At 51.1% G+C, this 21,349-nt stretch overlaps 1 protein-coding gene across 4 annotated transcripts; it reads right to left on the bottom strand.

The window, feature by feature from the left end:
• Window positions 1–1,074: 1,074 nt before the first annotated feature.
• Window positions 1,075–20,953, bottom strand: E2F6 (E2F transcription factor 6). 4 transcript variants are annotated; one of them, XM_047782637.1, is made up of 7 exons: window positions 20,576–20,952; window positions 12,990–13,044; window positions 9,336–9,552; window positions 7,242–7,397; window positions 5,824–5,938; window positions 2,608–2,764; window positions 1,075–1,532 (listed from the first exon to the last, which is right to left on the bottom strand). In XM_047782637.1, exons 1-7 carry the CDS (start codon window positions 20,681–20,683, stop codon window positions 1,486–1,488), a joined length of 855 nt encoding a protein of 284 aa, XP_047638593.1. In that variant the 5' UTR covers window positions 20,684–20,952; the 3' UTR covers window positions 1,075–1,485. The 4 variants fall into 4 exon arrangements, with proteins under 4 accessions (XP_047638593.1, XP_047638592.1, XP_047638594.1 ...); XM_047782636.1 differs by having other exon boundaries at window positions 1,075–1,535; window positions 20,576–20,951; XM_047782638.1 differs by lacking the exon at window positions 1,075–1,532 and adding an exon at window positions 5,551–5,661 and having other exon boundaries at window positions 2,705–2,764; window positions 20,576–20,953.
• Between the last annotated feature and the right edge of the window lie 396 nt (window positions 20,954–21,349).

Here is a 21,349-nt window from a genome sequence, read left to right as displayed (position 1 = left end):
GAAAGCAAGAGAAGTTTAAAATATGAATCTGAATGACACAAGAACCCTGTATGGTAGACAAGCCAAGGACTGTTAATTTCACGATTCACTCGCTCGCTCACTCACTGATTTGTTCAAACACTTGTTGGGCACTTTTCACGTGCCAGGCGTGGCGCGAGGCGCCAGGTTTAACAATGATTAAGACAAAGGCCCTCAAGGAGCTCACAGTCTACAGGTAACCTACTGAGCAAACCGAGGCACAGAGTGGTAAATGACTTACCCAATGAGGTAGTGACAGCTAGGGACTCGGAACGTGGGACCAGAGCCGGAGAGAGCGCAGGTACAACCAACTCGGTCCCTCTGACCGAAGAGCAAGGCTGTGCACAGAAACATATTACAAAATCTGCGTGCAAAACAGATTAAAATCATTTCCAATTTTCACCATGATTGAGTCATGTCTTGCAAGGCATTAAGCCACCACCTGATGGCATTTCTACACTTGCTCCCACAGCTCGGGGCATGCCACCAGTCTGCTCGGACACAATGACTCTGCAGGGAGCCTAAAGTCCAATTTTAGCACTGGGAACCACTTTGAGCTCCTGCAGTTAAGATCCACGAACTTTGTCTTTTTAGGGCCGCTCCTGCAGCATATGGAAGTTCCCAGGCCAGGGGTCAAATTGGAGCCGCAGCTGAAGGCCTACACCACAGCCACACTGGATCCGAGCTAGGTCTACAAACTACACCACAGCTCACGGCAATGCCGGATCCTTAACCCCTTGAGCAGGGCCAGGGATTGAACCTGTGTCCTCATGGATACTAGTCGGGTTCATTACCACTAAACCACAACGGGAATTCCCTAAGTCCATGAGCTTTAAATGGATAGAATATTTATGATACTTCTACATGTAGAAGTTTGGAAAAAACTCCCTCTAACCCTCATTCAGAGGATTCTAATAAGTTAGAGATACCACCGGAATTAGAGAATATGTCTGCTACTTTCCATATATACATCATTTCGGCTGTACAAGGCTGAAAAGCTTCACTCAGACATATTTCGTAAGTCATCTAAACATCATACACATATTTACAAGGACATCACATCCGGATGCACGTGGACACCCATCTATTGCAGACAGGAACCCGTGTAAGGCCACTTCTTTTGTGATAACAACACATGATCCGGGCGGCACAGGGCAGCGTCCACGAGGAAACGTCCGGCCAGCCTGCGCGCTGTTTCAATGATACTCTGCGATTCCGTCATTTCAGGAGGCAGGACGTCTACTTCGCTGACAAAAAGGAGTGCATGATTATAAAAGGAGGTGTTTTCAAGTGCAGGAACCCCAAGTACCCAGTCGTCCAAGCGGTGCACTGCTCGGAGGTGCGACGGTCTCGCTGCTGCCACTAACTGGGGAGCAAGGACGGTTATTGCTCCGAGAACCCCCTCGGACGCGAATCCGTCCACAAGGGATGTGCCGAGAGGCCGCGACACGTGACCCGCTCGTGCCATCAGTTGCTCACTTCAAGCAGCTCTTCGCTTTGCTGCGGAGTCTTTTCTTCTGAAAAAGAACACACGTGAGAAAAATCCTCCTAAGCGAAGGTCGGAAAGGCAGGCAGGTAACAGAACGTACAATTCAAGTGCTTATTCCAACATCGGAAGGCCTCCGTCCGAACCACATTCCCAGGCTGACGGCGTGAGGCTGGGACCTTCAGTGTCACAGAATAACCTCGGACTCAAACACGTACCTGAGAGGACCGGGCAAAGGATGCCGCCAGCCTTCTCCAGAGACCACCCTCGGGACCACCTCCAAGTCTGAGTGGGCACCGATACCCACGCTCCATGGAATTGAACCACAGAGGTGTTAAGAATGAGTCTAAGCTATACTTAAGAATTACCTTGTAATTTTTCTTCTTCTTTTTTTTTTTTCTTTTTACAGCCACACCCGAAGCACATGGAAGTTCCCAGGCCAGGGATCAAACTGGAACTACAGTGGCTAGCCTACACCACAGCCACAGCCACACTGGATCCGAGCCGCATCTGTGACCTACGCCTCAGCTTGCGGCAATGCCAGATCCTTAACCCATGGTACAAGGCCAGGGTTTGAATCCTCATCCTCACAAACACTATAACGGGTTCTTAACCTGCTGGGCCACAAAGCAAATGCCCATCTTCTAATTTTTAAACTCATGTTTTTCTAGTAAGGAAGAATGAACATGTCTATAATGCCATAACATTCATTTATAAAACTGTATGTATTTTAAAGATCATTAGAAGCTTAAATTTTCCTAGGTGTTCCCGAAGTGACTCAGAGGTTAACAAACCTGACTAGCATCCACGAGGACGCAGGTTCGATCCCTGGCCTCGCTCAGTGGGTTAAGGAGCCAGCATTGCTGTGAGCTGTGGCGTAGGTCAGACGCGGCTCAGATCTGGCGTGGCTGTGGCTGCGGTGTAGGCCGGCAGCTGTAGCTCTGATTGGACCCCTAGCCTGGGAACCTCCATATGCTGCTGGTTCGGCCCTAAAACGCGCGCGCGCACACACACACACACACACACACACACACACACACACACACAAAAGACAGGAAAAAAAAGAATCTTACATTTTCCTCATCACAAAGCTGGTGGCTTACCTTTCTCAGGGGGTCCGGGACGTTTGCTTTTAGATGAAGAGGCCCCCGCCCCGTCCGACACTTTAGACCCTTTACTGCTCGAGTGGCCCTGCTCCACTTCGCACAAGTAAACATCGATAGGGCCTTTGGTGCTCCGGATGTGCACCGTGATAGAGTCCTGGCGAAAGACCCAGAAAGCACGGAGATGAACGGCAGACGCATTAGTTATATCCGCCCCACTTGTTTTTTTCTATGTTGTGAGAACTATTTCACAGCTTCTGCTTCTGACGTGAAACACAGCACCACGGAGATTTCAAGCTGTTGCATATATCCTATGAGAAAAGCATGAGAGGGAGTTCCCGTCGTGGCACGGTGGTTAACCATCCAACTAAGAACCTCGAGGTTTCGGGGTTGATCCCCGGCCTCACTCAGTGGATTAAGGATCTGGCGTTGCCTGAGCTGTGGTGTAGATCGCAGACGCAGCTCGGATCCCGCGTTGCTGTGGCTGTGGCGTAGGCTGGCGGCTACAGCTCCGATTAATGCCCCCTAGCCTGGGAACCTCCATATGCTGCAGGTGTGGCCCAAGAAAATACAAAAAGACAAAAAATAAAAAATTAGAACAGCATGAAAGAATACAACATAAAGAACATTTTACGCAACTCCAAAATAGTGTCCTTAGTTGCATTTTTTTTTTTTTAAATTGTGGGCAATTCCCCCACTGATTACAGCTACAAAAGTTTCAAAGAACACTGCTGGAAACTCAGGCAGTTGCCTTTCTACCATACACCTGAGAAACCCATGTACCCAGTGAGCTTCAGTCACAGGAAACCCCTGGCCGATTCGCAGAGCAGAAACAGTGCCCTGATGGTGCAGGAAGGTCCTCAGAGCCAGACAGGGCGGCCTCGGTACCCAGGAGGGCATCTCCCCCCTCAGGAGCTGACCCCCCCTCGCCCCCCCGCCACCTGGGGCATCTGTACTTGAGACTCAAAAATCAGTATTCTGATGACAAACAAATCAACGCCCCCACAGACTCAGATAGTAAAGGTGTGTTAAGACTTCAGGCCCCTGAAGAGGTACTGAGCTAACTGGAAGGACCACTCTTCCACCCACTTGAAAAGGAGGATGCCGTCCAGACCCAGGGTAGCTCGTAGTTTAAAATGTGGAAACGCACGCGCCATCAGTGGGGTGGGAGCGCCTGAGAAGTGCCCTTGACTCCTAACCACATCCAGTTACAGATGATTCCGCTGCAGTTTTCCCAGGAGCGGGTTCAGCCGTGACGTTAGGGCCACCTTCCTCCCTCTCCGTGCCGGGCTGGGGACGAGGCGCCCTGCAGGCTCCCCGCGGGCCACAGCTTCCCGAGACCGGCGGGCGGGCTGTCCGACATCTGCCTGCCCTGGGGAGGCCAGGCCAGGGCTGCTCGGAGTGGCACAGCCCGCGCCGCCCGGGTCGGTGTTTCTGAGCAGCGAAGGAACCACCGAGCCGCGCAGCGCGGCGGAGGCAGCGGGACGCGCTCAGCCAGAGGCTGGTCAAGGCTTCCACGCAGGGAGCGGGTCCACGCCGCCCCTCCCTCAGCTGCCCAGCTCTGCCATGACACAGCAAAAGCAGCCAGAGACAACACCGAAACAAAGGGGCATGTGGCTGTGGCCCAAATGGATTATTTACTAAACCCAGCAGGCTGCATCTGACCCGAAGGCCCGCCCATCCAGCCTGGCCCCAGATGCCCAGATCGGCCCCAGCCTGCTGTGGATCCGGGCGCACCCCTGCTCCCGCCGCCAGCCCCTGCTGCCAAGAGGGCCTCGCTGTCAGCTTTTAAATGCGACTCTGAAGAGACGCCTCGGGCATGATTCAAAGGCTCAGGAAGATCTGGCGATTACAGCCTGAAGCAGCTCGCGGCACAGAGGAGAGAACAGAAACCAGCAGCGCCGCAGTGTCGCGCCCCCAAGCCCGGACAGACGGCGACATCGGTGACTACGCGTCAATCCGAGGATGGGAAATGACTCACGTTTAGTACAAATGTTACTTAGCAGACTTGGAATATGTCTAACTCTAAATAGAACACGTAGGAGGTATCGCCAAGAAGTCACAACGTGAGTGTGACCGGAGCCGGGAAAGCCGTCCCCGATCCGCCTATGATACACTGGGTCTCACGTGGAGAGGGCTCTGCGGGGTAAGAGGAAGGGCGGGGGGCGAGAACCTTCTTCCCAGCGAGGGAGCCGAGTCCCTACGGCAGCGCAAAGGGTGACACTAGGGCACAGATGGCCTAGCAGGCCGACGGAACTTGACCTGCCCTGAGAACGGCCACACTCCTGGGCCGTGCCCGCAGCATGCAAAAATTCTGGAGCCAGGGTTCGAACGCATTATCGCAGCCGTGGCAATGCCAGATCCTTAACCTGCTGAGTCACCAGGGAACTCCAACAACTACCTTTCAACACAAAAGGTCCTGCAAGCAGCTGACAACTGATAATATTTTCACTGACAGCAATTTCACTTCTCGTTGTAAAAGTCTAACGGTGTTCTCTTTTGCTGGTTAGTCTTCCACGAGGCTGGTTCCTGAGTTCATTCCCTAGGGCCCTGGCTGACCCCAGCTCTTGCTTCTGGAACTTCAGCACTGAAGCCAATTCCTGGTGGCTCCTCTAAGAGGCATTAGAGAATAACCGTTAAGAACAAACTCGGGAGTTCCCGTCGTGGCGCAATGGTTAACGAATCCGACTGGGAACCTTGAGGTTTCGGGTTCGATCCCTGGCCTTGCTCAGCGGGTTAAGGATCCGGCGTTGCCGTGCGCTTCGGTGTAAGTTGCAGACACGGCTTGGATCCATGGTGTAGGCCAGTGGCTACAGCTCCGATTCGACCCCTAGCCTGGGAACCTCCATATCCCGTGGGATCGGCCCTAAGAAAGGCAAAAAGACAAAAAACAAACAAAAACAAACAAACAAACAAAAAAACCAAACGTGGAAGCCAAACTACCTGGGTTTACATTCTGACTGTCCCTGTGTGACGGCGAGAAAGTTCATCTTTCTGTGCTTCAGACTCCTCAGCTTTAAGTGGGTGACAACCATGACCACTGCACTTGTTGTGCTATTAAAACAAATGATAACGTGTAAAGTGCCTCAAGCAGCATCAGGCCTGCAGCTGAGAGGCACGCACTGCTTAGGAAGTCGCTGGGACCGCCACAAAGCACTGACTAAGGACCTGGCCTGCCCCCGCCTTCAATCTTCTGAGAATTGCAGGGCTACCTACTTCTCTGGGAGCAGGAACATCCAACCTGGTTTCTGCCGGAGCTTTAACTGCAATTACGATCTGTTCATGGAAGGCCTGAATGCTGTGAATATCTTGATACGTCACATACGCTAGTGTGAAAATCAGTCAAGGATCTTTAAGCAGAGTGGGGACATAATTTCTCTCTTATAATACATGAATGCAAAGGGTAATGCTGGAATACCTTCGGTTTTTATGGGCTACAAACTAAGCAGTCAGTAAAAAAAAAAAAAAAGTCATATATAAATCTTTTTTTTCCATAAACAGTTCTTAGGACTTTTTTTTTTTGGTCTTTTTAGGGCTGCATCTGTGGCATATGGAAGTTTCCAGGCTAAGGGTCGAATCAGAGCTGCAGCTGCCAGCCTAAGCCACAGCCTCAGCCACAGGAACGCGGGATCTGAGTCACATCTGTGATCTACAGTGCAGCTCATGGCAATTCTGGATCCTTAACCCCCTGAGGGGGGCCAGGGATCGAACCTGCGTCCTCCTGGATGCTAGGTGAGTTCATTACCACTGAGCTGCAATGGGAACTCCTTAAGACTTTATAAAGTGTTTTACATTTACAACTTGAAGAAGCCCTTCTGACTATACTGCAGTGATTACGATGACATTTTCTGGAAAAAAAATAATAATAAAGTCTGAATCCCTAAAACAAATACAATGCATGAAGGTATTCAAATGCCCCCCTTCCCTACTCAGTGCTAGATCTTACTAAGAAAAAATACTCAGTTTCAATATTTTGATGAGAAAGAATCTCCTAAAATGGAAGGTGGAAAGAATCTCTAAAAAGTAGAAACAACTCAGACAATCGGTTTTTTGGGACTATCACGTACTCCCAGGACTGCCCTCATCCAAAACCATTTCCCATCTCGCTACCTGAAATTTTTTCATCTTCTCTTATTGTGTCGCCTGAAATTTACCAATTATGTGATTTGGTGGGTTTCTGCAGCATTTTTTTTTTTTTTGGTTACTCCAAAAACCTTTTGACTGAGTATAGTAATAGCAATTATTTTCCTAATAACTGTACTGTGGAAACAGGAGTTTTGACTGGCATGAGGTTTAGGTAAACGTGAAGCATTAACAGCTCGGAAGCGGAGGCACCACGGAAGGGTGCTGCAGGGGGGCCAGGGAAGCACAATAGCCCAGGAGACCCGGAAGCAGACCAGCCCCAAAGACAAGGCCCCTCCTGGCCCCAGAGACACTGAGCCTAAAAGCAATCCTGACATCCAGCTACGTTAGGCTTTGTGGACTGGAATGGCAGTTTCGGTACCATTTCTGTAGCCATTCATTTGCTTCTAGAGGTCTAATTTGTTACTTAACTCCTCAAGCTGACCCCACTATTTAAAGTAAACTGCTTTGGAAGGAGATATTTTTTTCAAAGGTACAGAATTAAAGGATATCTTTCGTTTTCTTTGTCATCCGTTAACTCAAACAACTGCTGAGCACAATCCTTAATCAACTCATCCAGAGCGTCTTCCATCGCTGATAAGTCGGAAAGCTCCTCTTGCAGTTTCTTCTGCTGGGGCACTGCTCCGAAGTTGCTAAGATCAGATCCTCTTTAAAAGAAAAAGACCCCCATTAACAACACCGAGGCGACTACAAAGTAACACAAGTTAGGTTGTTGTCCTGCCATTTCTATCTGGCGCTTCCTACGGTGACCGACAGAAACCAGGGGTGGAACCCCACTCCCGCCTCCCCTCCTTCCAGACAATCATCATTCCTCCTGGATTTTGCCCCATCTATTCCTTTCCACAGGGACTCTAGAAACAAAACCAGCATCATAACCCGATGGAAACGAGTAATAGAAGGGAAAGCTTAATGCAGATTACTAAGTGTTGAACTAAGAGTCAATAACACCCAGTTTCAGGCCCAGCTCGCTCTATTCCTAAAGCATGATTTTTGACAAGCTGTAATCTTTTAATCTCTTAGTTTTTACATTGGAAAAACAGTGTTGACCAAATGATGGTCCCCCCGCTAAAATCCTCTAAGTCTTTCTTTTCCTCTTCTGTGCACATTCTATCTGGTTCTATCTGAGTATAGTGATATATAAACATATATCATTTACAGGCTACAAATCCATATATATATATATATATATACACACATACATACATATATTTATGACTGCACACGAAGGATGGAAGTTCCCGGGACCAGGGACTGCATCTGAGCTGTAGCTGCGACCCACGCCACAGCTGCAGCAACACCGGATCCTTTAACCCACGGCACCAGGCTGGGGACTGAACCTGCACCTCTGCAATGACCAAGCCACTGCAGGCAGATTCTTTATCCATTTGTGTCACAGTGGGAACTCTCATAGAGGAAGTAAAGAGGGAACGGCTGCTACTACTCGCTCAAATCTGATCCCAATTAGTGATTCAGAACAGTCTGATATTAAGCCCCGAAGCGTTAACGTTACTTAGCAAACAAGCGCAGCTTCGAGTTCAACCTGTGCGGCCAGGCAACTGAACAAAGCAACCTCCTTAATGAGCTCCTTTCCTCTAACAGCAAAGTGGGTTATTTAGAGTCAGTTCATGATCTTTGTCGGCAGATTTCTCATCTGCCTGGAAGGTCTCTGTGCACTTATACGCTGGAGATGTTTCTTCCTGTTCCAGAACACCTGCCTCTTGCAGGTGTACCAGCGTCCTTCCCTCGTGGGTGCGCCACACGGGAGCGCAGGCAGCCACAGGTACAGGGGCATCTGAACCATGAGATCTTCTTTCCACGAGATCCTTCCCCATCAGCGAAATCTTGAGCACTTACCTTTTAGACAGGAAGTCTCCTGATTTTTTTTTTTTTTTTTTTACATTCAGGGCATGGCTTCAACGTGTGGCCTATGTCACAGTCGCGTGGGGTGGTTGTTAAGAACGGAGATATCTGCCTTTTCCCAGAACTGAATGACCACCCCTGCAGAGAGAGGTCTCTAAGTGTTTATTGCACCACAGGGCGAGAACCCTGCTTTACAGCCTTAACTGACTTCTCCCTGAGGTCAATCGTCTACCGGAACTTAGGAAATGTTTTTTAAAAACTCCTATACAATCAGATGCCCCCTTACCCTGAAAAGCAAAATTTTACAAAGTTTTTTTTATTTATTAAAGCTTTACTGAGGTATGGCTGATTTAACGTGTTGAGAGAATTTCTGCTGCACGACACGCTGATGGAGTTACACACGTGCACGCGTGCATTCTCTCTCAGATGTTCTCCCACATAGATGACCAGCAAATACCGAGTGCTCTGTGCTCTACAGCAAGTCCCCGGTGGGCAATCATTCCGTATACCTCGGTGTGCTGAAATTCTTAAAACTAATTTTAATTCCATTGAACTTGTCCATAATATTGGAGTGACACTCTATGTCCATGACTTTTAATTGGTACCAAGCAGGAGAGAAAAAAAAAAAAAATTGCTAGTAGCTAGTTTGTTTTAAGCACAGTACTGTCACTTAAAAGCCGGGAAAAAAAAAAAAAAAAAACAGGGAAAGTTTGAAAACAACTCACATCCATCGAATATGGTTCTTGGACTTTTTTTCCACCAGATCGATGCCATCTAAGACGTTGGTGATGTCGTACACTCTTCGCTTCCGTACCCCCAGTTTTGTGGCAACCTTGTTTAAGTCAAGAATACCCCCAGGAGCAGATCTGACAAGATCCATAAATTTTCGAGTTAAATAAACCAGTGATACATCAAAACGAGGTCTCTTCACTTTTAGAGCTTCTGGGAAACAAAATAAACATGATGCGTAAAATTTTAGGTAGCATTTCTCAATGCATCAAAAAATCCATTCATTTCTTCTTTATCGGTAAGCACAGACACCTACAGATATGCCACCCACTGACCAAATCACAGCTAATCTTTACAACGTAGATTTCTCAAACTGGCTAAAAATGTATTAGCCTAGTCCAGGTAAACAAAGGCTTTACACTTAAGGAGTATATTTGAAATATGCCAACAGTTTCCACCGAGTAGCACAGCATCTTACTAGACACAAAGTAGAGAGTCTGCACCGCTACCAAGAAGAATATTAGAAAAGATTTTTAGGGAGTTCCCATCGAGGCTCAGTGGAAACGAATCTGACAGCATCCATGAGGACAGAGGTTCAATCCCTGGCCTTGCTCAGTGGGTTAAGTGAGTTGTGGTGTAGGTGGCAGACATGGCTCGGATCTGGCTTTGCTGTAGCTGTGGTGTAGGCCAGCAGCAACAGCTCCAATTCGACCCCTAGCCTGGAAACATCCATGTGCCACAGGGGCGGCCCTAAAAAGACAAAAAAAAAAAAAAGAAAAAAAGATTTTTAGGGAGTTCCTGTTGCGGCTCAGCAGGTGAACCAAACCCAACTAGTATCCATGAGGAGACGGGTCCCATCCCTGGCCTTGCTCAATGGGTCAAAGGATCTGGCCTTGCCACGAGCAGTGGGGTAGGTCGAAGACAAGGCTCACATGTGGCATCGCTGTGGCTGTGGCACAGGCCAGGAGCTGCAGCTCTAATTCAAAGCCTAGCCAGGAACTGCCATAGGCTGCTGGTGCATCCCTAAATAAAAGACAAAAAAAAAAAAGATTTTTAAAATGAAAACCCTCATTTGGTCTTCAAGTTAAGAAATTCTCTATAAAACAAAGGCAGAGACAGCGCCTCCCCGTCCACCCCCCCCCGCCTTTTTTAATGTTGAAAATGCTCCTGTACTTGTCATAGTGTTACCCTGCTGATGAAGTTTGGAAAAATCTCAAATCAGTCTTCTAATGAGGATGATCATGATATACCTTGAGGAAAAGTGGCTTAACTGCGTTTTAAGTCCTGCTACCCTGTATTAACCTGACAGATAAGCAACTGGAGGGGAAGCAATCTCTTTAATTCTCATTCACTCATCTACTCGGACATCGGACATCGCTGGCTTTTCACACACACCCTGACCCTATACACTCGACAACATGTACATACGTATAGTTTAAAAAAAATTGAAAAACACACTACTTTTGAACATGCAGCTTTTAATTCAATACTGGGACTATCCTGACTTGTCAGCAAATGTATTTCAGCTTTACTCTGTACGGCTGCGTGTTGAACTGCATGGAGTATCTACTAAACTCAAGCCAATACTGGAAATTCAGACCATCTCCAATTTCACTATTGTGCACAATATTTCAGTGACTCTCCTAGGGGCTAGATTTCTGCATGCATCTTGTTTCCTTCAGATAAGTTCCCAGCTGCAGAACTGGAACTGTGGTTAAGGCGGCTAAACCTGCCTGGAGGGCGTGGCTTCCATCAGCTCCGCCCACACCCCAGGAGGCCCCTCTCACCCCCGGGTCAAAACGGGGCCTTATCATTCTTTTCATCTTTCCCATTTGATACTAAAAAAGGTTTCGTGTGCAGAGGTCTGCAAATAATTTAACTTCGTCCTTCTGGTGTGGCGTAGGGCACCACTCTTGTTCTCTACGTCACCACACACCACAGTTTGCTTTAAAAGAAAGAGTCGCCCTGTCTTCAATCAGAAAGGCCCTTATCCAGAACCCCTATAACATCTGCTCATTTTAACCAGCCTGCCGGTAGTCACTCCAAGAAGCAAAAGCATGTTTTACAATGTAAATAATTTCCACGTGCAGACCACTCCTATACTCAAGATTAAACAGGGTGAAATATGAATACAATGTTTTTAAATGCAAGTAGGAGTTCCCATCGTGGCCCAGCAGCAACCGAATCCCACTAGGAACCATGAGGTTGCGGGTTTGATCCCTGGCCTCTCTCAGCGAATCCAGCGTTGCCCTGAGCTGTGGTGTAGGTTGCAGACGTGGCTCGGATCTGGCATTGCTGTGGCTGTGGTGTAGGCCGGTGGCTACAGCTCTGATTAGACCCCCAGCCTGGGAACCTCTATGTGCCGCGGGAGCGGCCCTAAAATAAAAGACAAAAAAGGGGGAAAAAAAAGGCAGTAAAAGGTAGTCACAATTCTACAAGAAACCCTGGAAGATGACAAGTGAGACATTCTGACTTTAAAAACATTTACATTTGACCCCTGAACAGGCAGGAGTTAAGCCACACTAAACAACTGGGAACCCATAGCAGGTGGCCCTTCACCACGGGGGGCCCGGAGTGCCGTGAGACAGCTGCAAAGAGGGGCAAGAAACGGCCTCCAAGGGCCCTGTCTGCCCCTCTGCCACTCTCTGCCGTGCTTCCCGCGAGCACAGGAGGCGGTGGAGAGTCGGGCTCCCCCACGCAGATGGCTGCACCGCAGGTGGCTGCACTGAGGGCGTCCAGCAGCTTCTGCCCCAGACGAACCCCGGGCAGCGCGGTGGGAGAGGTCAGGACAAGGGCCCAGGGGCTGTGCCCCCGCCGCCCTTTGGGACAGGGCGAGAGCCGCCACCAGGGGCGGTGGCCAGCACGTGGGGGGACTGTGGGCTTAGGCCAGAGGCGCAGGCTCGACCCTGACCCGGCGAGTTACGTCAAGTCCCTGGGCCTGGGGGTCCGCATCTCGAGAGGAAGAGGAAGACTCACTGCTGCATCGGGAAGGGTGGGTGCGACGATGCGTGCGGAGCGGAACTCAGCACAGGCCGGGCACCCTGAGCTCAGGACCACGTCAGATGTGACTGGAAGCCTCTGAACTGGGCAGAGGAGGGAAACCCGTCCAGAGCAGAACGGACCACACGCGGGGCAGAGACGGGCAGGACTGGGTGAGCAGAAATGAGGCTGAGGCAGCATTTACACTGGGCATCTAGGCACCACCTGGCCACTGGGGCTAAGGCCCCGTGGCAATGAGGGTGGGGCCGTGTGCCCAGAGAGATGGGGCACAGTCTAAGGGACTCCGAACACTGATCCACGGCAGGGGCAGAAGCAAAGGGCAGACGAGGGCAAGAGCTGTCCTCGTGCTTGCTGATGGCATTCAGTCCGGCCGATGGCAACAGCTGCGCTCACAGAACTCTGGGAAAACATCCCTAAACACACACCATCCTGGTTTAAAAACGACACTTCAAAGCGATGGAGAACAAACTGGCACGTGTGTACATTAACAGCCTGCAAGCTCAGGAGCTCCTCTTTTTGCCCAAATTCCGAGCTTTACGAATAATACATCTTATTTAAGTTACTCATCAACGTGTACATTTAAAATAAATCCTTTATATCATACAAAGTTCCAACTACAAAACCTAAAACCTCTTCAGAAGTCAACTTACTTCTCATGGACACATATTGTACATTATCTTCTAAATTTATCCTTATTTTTGATGGCTGGAAAAAAGAAGATACAAAAATTTAACTTAGTAATTTTAAAACAGTGCAAAGGGACAGCAAAAAAAATCAAAACAAAAACAAGCACTAAATAGCATTTTCCTGGATAATAATAAAAGTTTTATTCTTTTCATCCTGGGGTAATAATTTGGGTGTGAGAAAACCAGACCTCCTTCTAAACTATATTTGCTCTAACTGTAATCGCCTCTGACAGGGTCCACAGACTTGAACTGCGAAAGCTGCAGGCCCTCCATCAGTCTGGAAGCAGTAATTACAGAGACGGGTTGGAAAGGGAACAAATGGTGTGTGTGTGTGGGGGGGTGAGTGTGAAAATGTATTACTAGACATTAATTTACTGACTGCATCAGGAACACAAAGGTGATCAGGCCACTGTCCTTGGCTCCGGAAAGCACAGTCTAAGGCACATCCAAACTAACAAAACTGTCACAGGTAGCCATGCATTCCCCTGATAATTATTGCAAAAACAGCATTTCTAAAAATGGAAAATACTGCATCCTATACAACCAGAAACCTTGGCATTGGATTAGTAACTTCTTTTAAACTCCTGAGACAACCAGCTCCCCATTTTGCCAGCTCTTTGGAGGCTATGAAAGTTTATATAAACTGGTAGTAACACCTGCAGTACCTTTAGAAATTGGTTTTTCAAAAAACAAACTTTAGATAAAGCTGTGTAAACAGAAACCCATATTAGCCTGATGCTCAGAACAAAGTGTAACGATGCCATGTGCCTCCAGACAGGCTGCGAGCAGGCTTAGCTTCTGTCAAAGTGGACAAACTGGTGCCCAAATCGACGGGAGCAGGCCGGGATAAGTGACTTCCACAAGGTGCTCTCGGAGGGGGGTCCGCAGCAGAGCGGGAGACAGCTGAGCCTCGGAAGATGAGGCAGACGTGGAGCCTGGAGGGAGGAGGAAGACGGGATCCCCGCGGCAGAAATGAGAGGAACGGACAAAGGCATCCAAGATCAACTGCCCCGCGCGTCTGAGGAGCCCCGAGGGGCCAGCGTGAACCCACGGGACGGGAGGCTGGAAGGGTGTGCGGGCGCCTGGCTCGCAGCGAGGGTGGCGACAGTCCACTACGGAGCCCGCTCGCCACGCTGGAGCCAGGGCAGGAGCTCCACACCCCTCCCAGCAGGCCCGGGGCGTCCTCGGGCTCACGGGTGAGAAACCTAAGCGTGTGGCCACTGGGCAAAAGGACCTGGGCGGGAAGCCTGAGGGCGAGCAGAGCGGCCAAGCCGCACGGGTCCCTGGCATGACGTCGCCCTGATCACCTGTGACAGGATGACAGCATCCGTCAGCAGGTTCACTGGATGTGGAATATTCCCCGAGACGGAATCCACTGTGAAAGTAATTTGGTTGTTAGGATTTAAAGGCGCCTGTCGACAGGCGCGATGCAAAACCAGAGCTGGGGAAGCCGCCCTGGGGAGGACTCTGCCCGGCCAGCTCTGCACGGTGCCGACAACGGCGTCCTGCAAGCCCAGGATCCAACAGGGACACGGAAGGGCAGGCCTAGCAAAGTCAAACGGCAGACAAGGGGGACCAGCTGTCACTGCTATTTTTTACATTCCACCTCTCTGCTGATGCAGGAGGAGACAGAGCTGAAGGACCATTGGAAGATCATTAAACGAGAAAAAAAAAAAATTCATTCTTATCACAGATTTGAAACCAAACACAAATATCCTGAGCTGTTACATATACTCTGGTCTGCTCACCAGTTTTCTGCTCAGTCCCTGCTGTTACTTCTGCACCTGTAGCCTATACCACTGCGGTTACTGCCACGTCAGAATAAAGTTCCCTGTCATCCTCAGGGCAGCCCCAGGCCCGTGGGCCCAAAGGGCGGGTCCAGCAGAGCCCACAGGGGCCCTGCTGCTCCTGGGCTCCTACTCAGTTGGGAGCAGCAGGGCCGAGTCCTCCTCACCCGGTACTTAAGTTTCCCAGCAGGCCGCCTCCCTCTCCGCTCCCCACGTTTTCTAGAAGGGCACCTTCCTGCTCTCGCCACCCTCCCTCCGGTCTCCCTGTCGAGGCTGCTGCTGCTCACGGCCTGGCACGGGGTTGGGACGTCGGAGCCCCTCGCCCACACCCCTGGCTATAAGCCACATATTGGCTGTGCTGAGATCTGTGGGGAAAGAGACTCCATCCAACAGCACCCGCTCGGCTTTCCCTGCGAAAGTCAAAACACTCTCTCTTCATCTTAGAGGAATCGCAACACATCACGGCCCCTCAGGGGCAGACATCCCAAATAAAGATCTACAATTCTGGAGGTTTCCGAGGTGCCCAGAGCAAGGGCACTGTCGTCTCATTTATACTCGAAATAGTTGCCGGCTTAAGACAGGGGTCAGGGCTACCTGGACTCCTCGACTGGGGGACATCCCGGCCTTTGCCTCCAACACCTGTAGGGACACTGGTGACACTTGTAGGGTCACCTGTAACACCTGTAGGGACACCTCTAACACCTGTGGGGACGTCACTCTACTGCCTGTTCTCCCCACTACTGTGAAGAGTAAATGACACATTTTGTAAACTGTAAAAATCCTATGAAAGCACTTTTCCTTTCAGAACCAGAGCAGTGCCTGGTAAATATTTGTTCACCGAGTGAACGGAGGTTGAAACGGGACGCTGTCACAGCCGACGTCCACTGCTCAACAGCAGCGAGGACTTCCGTTCCCAAGGGCGCAGGGCGGGGACACCCTCTTGGGGACACATTGGAGAGGCTCCCTAACAGGCGATGAAACTCCTTTTCTGTTTTCCGACACAACTGTACCCTCTGGAAGCGGCTTTGCCATCAGAATGAAAGTTTCCTTACGCAGCAGGGAGTAAGCTATTAATAAAAAGTAAATCCAACGCCACCCCTGACCTAGGCCGGCCTTGGAGGGAGGCTGCCGACCGGGGGGGGGGGGGGGGGCGCCCCCCCGCAGGCGAGGAACAAGAGGGGGCTGGCGGGGGGAGCACTGCTCGGAGCGCCCACGTTCTCTTCATCTTGGAATAATCTCAGCCTTCAGAAAAGGCACAGAAACAGAACCAAGAACTGCCGCATCCCCCACCCAAATCCCTCAACTGTTCCTGTTTTACTCCATTTGCTTTTTCATTTTTTTTCTTCTCTACACACGTAATCTATTTGTTCTGACTCACTGGAGGGTAAACTGCAGATCTCTGAATAATTCAGTGCGCAGCTCCAGGACATTCTCTTAGACAAGCAGGAGAAATGTGGACTCTGAGGACAAGTAAGGGTTCAGAAGGAAGGAGAGCTTGTTATAGAAACTCCTTGTCAGGCTAAGACCGAGCACTCGGCCACACTGTCACCTGCAGGTCTGTGGAAAGCAGGCGTTAATGGACAGGGGACCTCACCCAGCAGGTTTCCTGCAGGGTTGAAGGCAGTACCGTTTCTCCGGGCAGCGCAGCGCATCCTACACAGTGAGAGAGAGACTGAGCAAAGGACGGTTAAAAAGAAGCCAGGACTGGAGTTCCCGCTGCGGTGCAACAGGATGGGGTGGCCAGGACTCAGGGGTTTTAAAAAATCTCAGCCTCTCAAGAAGCTAAAAATTAAGAAATGACTTCTGAGCAAGAACAAATCGAAGGCACCGTGAGAAGAAGAGAATCTAAAGATGAAGGCGAGGATGCAACTGTTCAACTACTGGTGACGCCTCCAGATCACACGCCAGCACCTGAGTGCTTACTGCTCCGTTGCCCAGAGGCCCTTGCAGGAGGCGAAGGACGAAGCTCACCGATGCTCCCCATCCAAGGACAGGGCCTCCAGCAGCTGCAGGCCGCTGGGCCTCAGACGCCCCAGCAGGAGCCCAAGGCAGGGAAGAGGGTGGTAAAATCCTCACTACAACAGACACCCTCTCGGAAAAAAAGACGGGCAGACTCCGACAGCGGAACCCAGAGCCCCGAGGGAGACGTGGGAGCACAGAGCACCGTGCCCAGGTCTGAGACCTAATCAGGAAAGTCGCCACGTTTACCAGGCTGGATTCCAGAACTGCTCTGGACCGGTTACAGAGCGACGGTGACGCCCTGACCGGGAGTGTCCACAGCCGTCAGCCCGGGTCTGTCCCACGCGTGCAGTGCAGGCGCGGCGCTGGGGGCGGGGTCAGAGAGCCGCGGGTTTAGTTGCACCAGCCTAAGGAACTGCACTTGAGCAGCCGCCCTGGAAGAACGAGACCCGAGAAGCCCGGATTCGTACTTCATTCCGTGAGTATAAAATCTGTTGTTTTGAGGCTCATGTTGGCCCGGATTAGGCCAACGGAAGCCTGTGCACAGCGGCCCCTGCAGAGAACACTTATTTTTTCAACACCTCGAGGATGGCAGGCCTCGGAGAAATGCTCCCTCCAACTGCCAGGGCGTGAACCTGCCCAGAGGCCAGCAGAGCTGCTGCTGCTCCTGGTCCTGACAGCGTTTCTGTTGCGGAAGGAAGTCTCGGCGACAGGCGGGGCTCGGAGATGTCCCCGAGGACACGCCAAGGGGAGGCCGGGAGCAGCCCAAGCTCAAGGCCGGACCAGGAGCCTCCCGCTCCAGTCCTCGCACGGCTTCTCTCTCATCTGCTCAGGTCTAAGAGCCCCCTGTACCTGAGCCGCCAAACCGAGACCACCGGGGCTGTGCTTGGCCCACAGGGCTCTCTAGGAACCGGCAGCTCCCGAGCAGCAATTCCGCACGTTCCAAGCCAGTTCACCAACGCGCCAAGGCCCGCGTCTAAAAACCCACTTTTCAATTTGAGGTCTCAAAGGAGAAAGACAAGAATAAAGGGTGAGTTTTATGGATAAAAGTCTTAAACAGCGCCTCTGAACTGGTTAAACATTCTCTACACGGATGCTTCGTTACACCGACGGCCTGTATGGGACGTGACAGCCCCCTCGGAGCCCTTTGGACCTGCACCTTTCCCAAGGTGACGGCACTGTGGTCACACATTTAAATTGTCCTTATTTTTCACCGTGCAGACGAAGTTCCATCTCTAATCAATACCGTGCTCTGCCTTCACGAAATTCCAGGTTTGAAACCACTGACTCGGGGACATCCACGCTCAGCTATACACCCACTACCGTTTGCACAGCATTTAATACACAGTTTCCTGAATACTTCCAGTCACCAGCCAATTAAAAAGTGCTGAGACAGCTGTCTGAATCACTGTACCATTTTACAGGCAGGAAAACAAACACTCCAGCATTCAAACGTTTGCAGAGCACATCCTTCCTTCATTCCATAATTATTTACCACGTCTTTTTATGAGAGGCACCACCTCTGCTGGGGATGCAACGAGATGGACAGAGTCACTGCACTCGGGGACCAAAGAGCCAGATGCTGCAAAGAGGGAGCGGGAAGCCAGGGCGCTTGGGGAGCACAAAAGGAGCACCTAACTCAGTCTTAGGGGTCGGGAAGATTTCCGACCGTCACCCACAAATCAAGACCTGAAAAACCGTGGGAGGTAACAAGGAAAAGTGTGCTTATACCGGCGTCCGAAACAATATGGAGATATGGACATTTTAGCAACTACAAGCAGTTTAGGAAAAATAAATCTGGGGGTGTGATTACATCAAGAAGTTTCTCCTCTACCCTAAGAGCACTAGGGAACCTTGATACATTCTTTAAGCCAAATGACGTGATCAGAAATAGGCTTTTAAAATACCACGATGGTTAGTTACTGTGCGGAAAATATCAAAAAGTCAGGGGCAAGACAAGAAGCGGGAGAAGAGGTTAAGAAGACACTGCATGAATCCAAAAGGCAGGTGATGACTGCGATGGCAAGTGCTGGCGATTAATTTTACCACGATTGAGAGGATGGAGGGGGTCAGCTTGGAAAAGGCAAGGATGATGCCTGGGACACAGCTGGGCAACGTGGAGGGTGGGGCACCATTTCCTGCAGTAGGAGCGAGGAAGCTGCTTGCTTAGGCAAGAAGATAATGAACTCAATTCTGGATCAGTGAGACTGCAATCTAAGTAGAGATGTCTAGTCGGCAGCAGGAAAGCTCTGAGCTGGATTTACAGGTGTGGGAGTTATTATGACATGGTAACCAAAGCCATCGAGTGGAGAAGAATACCTAAAACTTCAAGGAATATGAGTATCTTTGGAGAGTAAATGCAAAATTAAGCAGTTTACTCCGTAGTAAGAAGTTCAGAGCTTTTATCAAACTCTCCAAGACTAAGACCAACACAAGCAGTTAATCCAAGTCACCAGAGTGGTGAATGACATCCCCAGTGATGAAACTGGAGAAGGTGGGAGATGCGAGAGGCCAACACAGCAGGACTGGAAATGCAAGAGGAGTCTGCAAAGGAGAACAGGAGAGGCCAACTGATCAGACGGCACGCAGAGATTACGTGTCCAAGGAGCCACTCGATGGCGAGAATTTCCCACAGGAGTGGCCAATCGTGTCAAAACTACAAAAGATATGGACACACACATCCACTGCAAGTGACAAGGTTGTTGGCAACCTGGGTTAGAACAGTCTCAGAGCTGTGCTGTGCGGAGGGGAGAAGTCCCAGCAGCAGGTCAAGGTTAATGACAGGTGAGCTAGCAGACCCAGCAGTGTGAACAACTTTTTCAAAAAGTTTGGCTGTGCAGGGGAAGAGATGCAGTAGGTGGAAGGGCCCAAGGAACCAAGCGAGGGATCTTTCAAGACAGAAATGAACTTTGCATGCGGTTTGAGGAGTGGAGAATTTACCATCCGGAGTCAGACCCTATGAGGTCAAATCCAGGCCTCCGTATTTACTGTCTAACCACAGGCAAGTCACCTAACATCTCCAAGTCTCTTCGGGCAACTGTAAAACGAGAATAATCCCTGAGGACTGCTGCGGGGAATTAAATGAGAAGATGGTCATGAACTATTTTTGAGCACCGAGTCCTCCCCAGTCTCTGGGCAAACTGACTTGGGGAAATGCTTAGTTCCTGGCAAAAGGAAGAAACCAGCAGAGATGTTGAAGATGGGGGCGCGGGGGGGGGGGGGGGCAGTGGAAAATGGTGGCTTCACCAAGGGCTCTGAGAATCAAGGAGAATATATTGCATCTAGTCCGGAGCAATAGAGGAAATTGACCTTTTTCAGGGAGTTCCATGTCCCTTCCACTTCCTCTGTCAAACAGGAGGGAAAAATAAAAATAACTTGCTGATTGGGGAGCCGGGCGGTGGGGAATGCGAGGTGTGGACAGTTTTAAATGGCTGCACTTAAGTAGGAGGAAGAACTGCAAGGAAGAACACAAGAGAGAGAACTTGCAGAGATCCACTGAGAGTCCGGAGGAAACCGAAAAGCATGATCATCTTAGGCGAAGTTGAGCGATTTTCTCCAACACTGCTCTGTAGCCGACTTGGCAAAAGCCAAGGAGGCTGACAACATATCCGCCAGCAGATGCAAAGAAGGCGAGAGTTGAAGCGAGAGACCGGTCGGTTCACAAGACGTGATAGGCAGTACGAGCCAGGAGACGGAGGAGCAGCCCCGGGCAGCGCACCCCCGAGACGACGGCCAGTCTGGCCTCGCCGCCGGCTTGGGGACCCCCACCCCGCCGCTGGGACCCCCGCCTTTCCCGGGACTTACCAGCAGGCCCTCCACGTTGATGGGGTCTCGGCAGCGGCGGCGCACCGTCTCCTCCGCCGGGTCCACGAGCAGGCTGGGCAGCTTGCGCGCCGGCCGCTGCTGACTCATGCTGCCCGGCCGGCCGCCCCTCGCCCTCGCACCCTGCGAGCTCTCCCGCCTTCTCCCGCTCCACTCGGGCGCCGCCCCCAAGACGCCGGGTCCCGGGAGCCTGCACCCGCCGGGTCCCTGGCCTGCTCCGAGGCGCCGCCTGCCTAGGCCGGCCCGCGGACGGACGCGCCGCTGCCCCACGACCCCGGGACCTGGGACGCGGGCGGGAGGAGAGCAGGATGACCCGCGGGGCTCAGGACGCCCGGCCCGCCATCTTCCCGCATGCGCAGTGCGCCGCCGCCAGTGCGCATGCCCGCGGCGGCCGGCGCGCTCCCACGCGCCCCTCGGCTCCCGGAGGCCGGAGCGCGGGAAAGCCCGGAGGGCGGAGTTCCCGGAGGGGACGGCGAAGGGAGAGGACGGAAGACGTGGAGCAGGAATTCCCGGCCAAGGGGACGGGGCGAGAGAAAAGAGGCCGCCAGGTCGACGCAAGGGTCTCCTCGGAGCTCTTGGCACTAAGGCCACTGGTAACTGAACGTGCTGAACGCTCAGTTTATCTTGAGCTCCCTCCGCACTTCTCAGGCACTTGCTCAGTGTTGAGGCTTCGGAAATGTTGGTAACCAAACCGCCGTGGACTGACTGACTTGTATGCATCTTTCTTTCCCTTTTCTTCCCTCCTTTCACTTGAGG

Source organism: Phacochoerus africanus, chromosome 5 (assembly GCF_016906955.1).
Source record: "Phacochoerus africanus isolate WHEZ1 chromosome 5, ROS_Pafr_v1, whole genome shotgun sequence".
Classification (NCBI taxonomy): domain Eukaryota; kingdom Metazoa; phylum Chordata; class Mammalia; order Artiodactyla; family Suidae; genus Phacochoerus; species Phacochoerus africanus.
The sequence above is the reverse complement of the archived record's forward strand: the minus strand, read 5'-3'. Positions and strand labels throughout refer to the sequence as shown.

Coding starts and splice junctions, on each gene's coding strand:
- E2F6 (XM_047782636.1), bottom strand. CDS start 20,683: ATGAGTCAGCAGCGGCCGGCGCGCAAGCTGCCCAGCCTGCTCGTGGAC. Junction 13,045..20,575: donor TCAACGTGGAGGGCCTGCTG/GTAAGTCCCGGG, acceptor TCTTTTTTCCAG/CCATCAAAAATAAGGATAAA. Junction 2,765..5,823: donor ATGTTCCTGCTCCCAGAGAA/GTAGGTAGCCCT, acceptor GTCTTTCGCCAG/GACTCTATCACGGTGCACAT.